The following is a 4,802-nucleotide window of genomic DNA, read 5'->3' on the forward strand; positions in this document are numbered from 1 at the left end:
TATGTAAACCAAATCTAAAACGATAAAATAAAAAAGATATCGACACGATCTTTCCAAAAATCATTTTATTAAATAACAAAATAATATTGTTCATTCTATAACAAAATCCTATTATTCATTCATAAAATAAATAAATAAATCACTGTAAAAAAATCCAATATCACTGTAAAAAAAAAAAAAATCAACAGCAACAGCAGGAACTCAACAGCAACAGCACGAACTCAACAGCGCGCAACAGCACGAACAATTCTGCAGCAACAGCAGCGTCTGCAGCAGGAACAGACTGCAGCAACAGCAGCTTCTGCAGCAGGAACAACAACAACCATGTCCTTGATGAGCTAGCTTAAGTCACACTAGATCATCGTCATCATCATCTTCATCTTCATCGTTATTTGGTTGGGGATACTCGGTAACATATGAGATCCACCTCTCCCTTAGCTCGTCGATCGTAGTTTGAGAATACGTGGGAGTTTTGGAAAAATACTACAAGACTAAGTTAAAATATAAGAGTAAGAAAGAACATGATAGCAAGCAGAAATAGTATTCTTTGAGCTGTAACAAGATATTCTGATTTGCGTAGCAAACTGTAAGCCTAGCATAACAAAGGTATCTAAGATCCGAGTAAAGATAGAAGCTACTGTATTTCATAACCCTAGAACGATGAACAACTCTGCAGCCAACATTCTATACATGAATCATCGAAAAAGAATATGCCGAGTTGTGGCAAAAAAATCTCTGAATATAGAGACAACGATAATGTAAAGAAGTATAACCAAAATATCTATAAGATGAAACCTAAAAGAACAAATATATAAGCACAACATTCAAAAGGAAAGCCGCAGGTGCAGCAGTCCTCAGACCAGAGGAAGCTATCTGGATGGTCAAATTGCAATTTCCTGTGGAGATATTCTGAGTCGTTAGCTTAGCCAAACCTCTAAAGTTGCAGGCCTCAAGTTTTTGATACTGGGTCTGATAGTAGACATTAAAGGCATAGGAGATATTCTCATTAGCATCTAATCCATGACAAGAGGATCCATACCCTAGAGGAGTATAATCAGCATAAGTGCTTGCAAAATTAATGTTATCTCCCAGCTTGCTCAGATCCCTAGCATATTTGGGTTAAACTCACACCATTCGTTCTCGAGATAATTGTTACTGAGAACCAAAACACCATCCCTATAGCATACTGGATATGGAATTGGCTTCGGATGCTCAGGAAAAAACAAGAGAGTGACGATAACGAAACTGCCTACTTTACAGCTACTCTTTGGGCAATATGGTGTATGAGAAATGATATCACCTTCATTAACAAAAAATGCAATGCAAAAACCATCCTGGAACAAATTGAGAGAGACTACAGGTCGGAGATGAAAAGTGTTGAGAAGATATGACACCAGGGCCAGGAACAGGAACTCAGAGGATGATCTAACAGAACCACCAGCAGCAAAGACCACTAGTGACAGTAGCCAAACTACCTTGTGGACAAATGCAACTACACCAGACGATTAACTTATCAAATCCGAATTACTAATTAAAATTTGTACCATCTAGAGTTCTTCATTTCCTCAATTTCGGAAAATTCCCACCTTAATATTGTTAATTCACTAATGCTTTTATCACATGATCAACTAATTTTACTGGAACTGATTTCACATGAGCTGAAAAGAATGGCCCCTACTATATTATCAGAAGATCAATTTTCTATTTCATAAAAGATGTCAGACATTAAAAGCCAAGCACATTGTCCACAACCAAACAACAGTAACCCGTAGCCCAAGTTCAAGACTAACAAATATATACACAGTGCTTTATTCCAGAATAAAACAAAATCCAGCAAACAATCCAAAGACCCCAGAAATACTTCAAATACAGCAAATGTAGTAGAAATAGGAAGAGAGTTTCGATGCAATAGATTCTAGAATAAAAAATAAGCAATGCATCAGAAGCAAGCAATACCTTTTCAGGAATGAACATTTGTCTCAACTCTATTGTTTCAATCATGTAGCGACCAACATAATATCCACTTTCCTTGAAGCCTGGAGGTTGGCGAGGGCACTATTACACAAGAAAGTTTACAACATAATTAAGCACCTAAGAATACAACGTATTAACAAACTAATATTGTTACGAAATTGTAATAAATATCACATACCTCAATTTTTTGCCACTTAATGAAAGGGTTCTTCTTTGTTTTTGGGATATCCTTTCGGTAATCCGCGCTAAATTTGATGATTGCCTTAAGTAATTGTTAATAGTTTAGTTATGTAATTTTAATATATTACAATAGGAAAAATATATGAAAAAATAAGTAATTTAGTACATACCTGTTGATTATTGTTTAAGCAAATTCGGGAGGTTCATTTTGTGCTCCAAGTGGATCTAACCACTGAACCAATGCAATCCATGGACAAATAACAACCAACATCCAATCCCGACTACACACACAAAAATAAAAACAAATATCATATTGTCCGGGGATGTAGGGTCAGGTACTGTGATTATAGATACTATTGTTTCTGTTGCAAAGTACTAATTAAAATATTAGCTGAAAAATTCACTTACTCTTCTATATAGGGCAAGAAGAATAGTTGATATTTATTTTTGCCATCATTGCACGCAAATACCCTATATAAATAGTCACATCGATCGTCTTCTTTTTCCACACGTCTTAGCGGGGATAGATAGGTGCAATCACAAAATCTATATAGCCCAGAGATGCCATCTTTGAGAACCATCTCACTCAGATGCCTTGCACATCAAAAAACAATTAAATCATTTTTTAGAAACCAATATATACATTTACTTGGAATCAGAAAGGGTACAACACACTTACATCATTAAAATCAACATGTGAGATGATCTTATCTCTCTTTGAAAGCACCAATCAAGCATGTCTTCATAATCAAGGCTAACACATTGCTCATTTAGGAACACTCTAGCCGGGATCGTGAAGGATTTGGTTTTTCCGCTCTTTTTCATTCCAATAGCTACATCCTTGAAAACTTTAACCAAATTAGAAGTCAACTTTAACCTATCAGTTGGAGTGATCGTATACTTTCGAGTGCATGATGATTGTGATGATGGCGAGCGTGGAGATGGCGCGGTGAATTCCTTTGTTATTTATTTATCAGCAGCCTTGTTATACATTAACACGAAAAAGAAGATAAATAAAAAGTATGTAAAAACTATAGGCTGAATGAAATAAATAAGTATCGTCATATGTAATGCATAAAATTTACATAACGTACCTTCTTTAACGGAAAAACCAAATGAGAAGGCCATATTAAAAATCTACCCGAGCTTTGACAAACAAATTTTATTTCCCCCTCGGGACATGGCAATTCTGCACTTGAGTTGACATCTTCTTTAATACAAACTCGATAATCAGTTCTTATCAGTTCATTCTCAATCAGTTCTGACCTGTTCTGTTCATATCAGTTATGTCTTTAGGATTTCAGTTAATAACTTGATATGTTAGTTGATTTGCATCAGTTCTGGTTAGTTCTTATGAGTTCATTTATTCTTTAGGATTTCAGTTTCTACCTGTTTATTTTGCGGGTATAGATAGTTGTGAGCAACAGCAAACTTGTAGATTAACTGGTTTTAAAGCTTGTAGAATAACCTGACATGATAACTAGATCAATTTAACTGAAAAAATAATGTTACATGGGGAAATGGTTGATCATTGACTTGCTCAGTAGAAAGTACAAACTCAGTTTCAGGCACAAATTCTTTCTCTGGATCATCCCTTAGAAGAGCATTAATATTAACACCAACATATCCTATTGATACGAGAAAATAGCTAGTCATCAAAATTCAATTGTAAAATTCAAGACACGGTTCCAAATTAAATTCAGGTCAAAGAAAACACCAATTAGGCCAATAAACATATTCAACGCTTATCAAACTGAACTAAACAATTTCTTATTCTTTTTTATTTTGGAAATTATCAAACTGAATTCTTTAATCATATATTACAAACAAACAAATATTCATAATCCTTAGGTTATAGGTTAAATAAAATTAAAGAGAAACATAATTAAGCACATACTAACCCTAGAAATTGAAGGCAGCAGTGGGGCAGCCGGGTTTTACCGGAGGTTGGGAGGAGGACGGAAAGCAGTGAAAGGGAGAGGCGGTGCAGCGTGAGGAGGGGCGGTGCAGAGGAGTTGCGGGTTTTCTTCCGAGCAGAGGTTGGAGTGTTTTTCTGAGGGTTTTACCAGCGGTTGGGAGGGGCCGGAAAGGGGTGCAAGAGAGCGACGGTGCAGAGTGAGGAGCGACGGCAGAGTGAGAAGCGGCGGTGTAGAGGTTTTCGGTTTTTCTTGCGAGTAGAGGTTGGAGCACGTGTTAGGGTTAATTTTCTAAATTCGCGCGCCTAACTCATAACTTTTGGGAATTCATTTTCGATCTGCCGCCTAACTTTTGGGAGTACTGCTTAAAATTTTAATTGCTTTGTTATTTTCTTTTTTATTTTAAAATAAATGGTTGACTTGGTTTAATTAAGGTTTATTTTTTATTGTAAAAATAGTTTTGTAAAAGAATATGAAACAGTTATCTTGAAAACAGTTTTATATTTTATTAAGTATTTTTATATTTTATATATTTTTTTATTATGGTAAAAAATATAAGACGGTTAGGTAAGGTAACTGTACTCTATTCTTTTTTCACACAACTGTTTTGAGAGAAACGCGTACTCTATACTCCTAGACAACGCTTAACAAACCTAACCGTCCTCTATTCAGCATTTTCTATTCTCTATTTTGTAGTAGTGGATCAATAAGTAACACCTCGCTGAGCGTAAA

General features: G+C 35.5%; 1 protein-coding gene across 1 annotated transcript; it reads right to left on the reverse strand.

The window, feature by feature from the left end:
- Positions 1 to 2,323: 2,323 nt before the first annotated feature.
- Positions 2,324 to 3,522, reverse strand: LOC130465988 (uncharacterized). The gene is made up of 3 exons (XM_056834750.1): positions 2,834 to 3,522; positions 2,563 to 2,748; positions 2,324 to 2,435 (listed from the first exon to the last, which is right to left on the reverse strand). The coding sequence occupies exons 1-3, from the start codon at positions 2,977 to 2,979 to the stop codon at positions 2,339 to 2,341; spliced, it is 429 nt and encodes a 142-aa protein (XP_056690728.1). The 5' UTR covers positions 2,980 to 3,522; the 3' UTR covers positions 2,324 to 2,338.
- Positions 3,523 to 4,802: the final 1,280 nt, after the last annotated feature.

This window comes from Spinacia oleracea, chromosome 1 (assembly GCF_020520425.1).
Source record: "Spinacia oleracea cultivar Varoflay chromosome 1, BTI_SOV_V1, whole genome shotgun sequence".
In the NCBI taxonomy this organism is placed as follows: domain Eukaryota; kingdom Viridiplantae; phylum Streptophyta; class Magnoliopsida; order Caryophyllales; family Amaranthaceae; genus Spinacia; species Spinacia oleracea.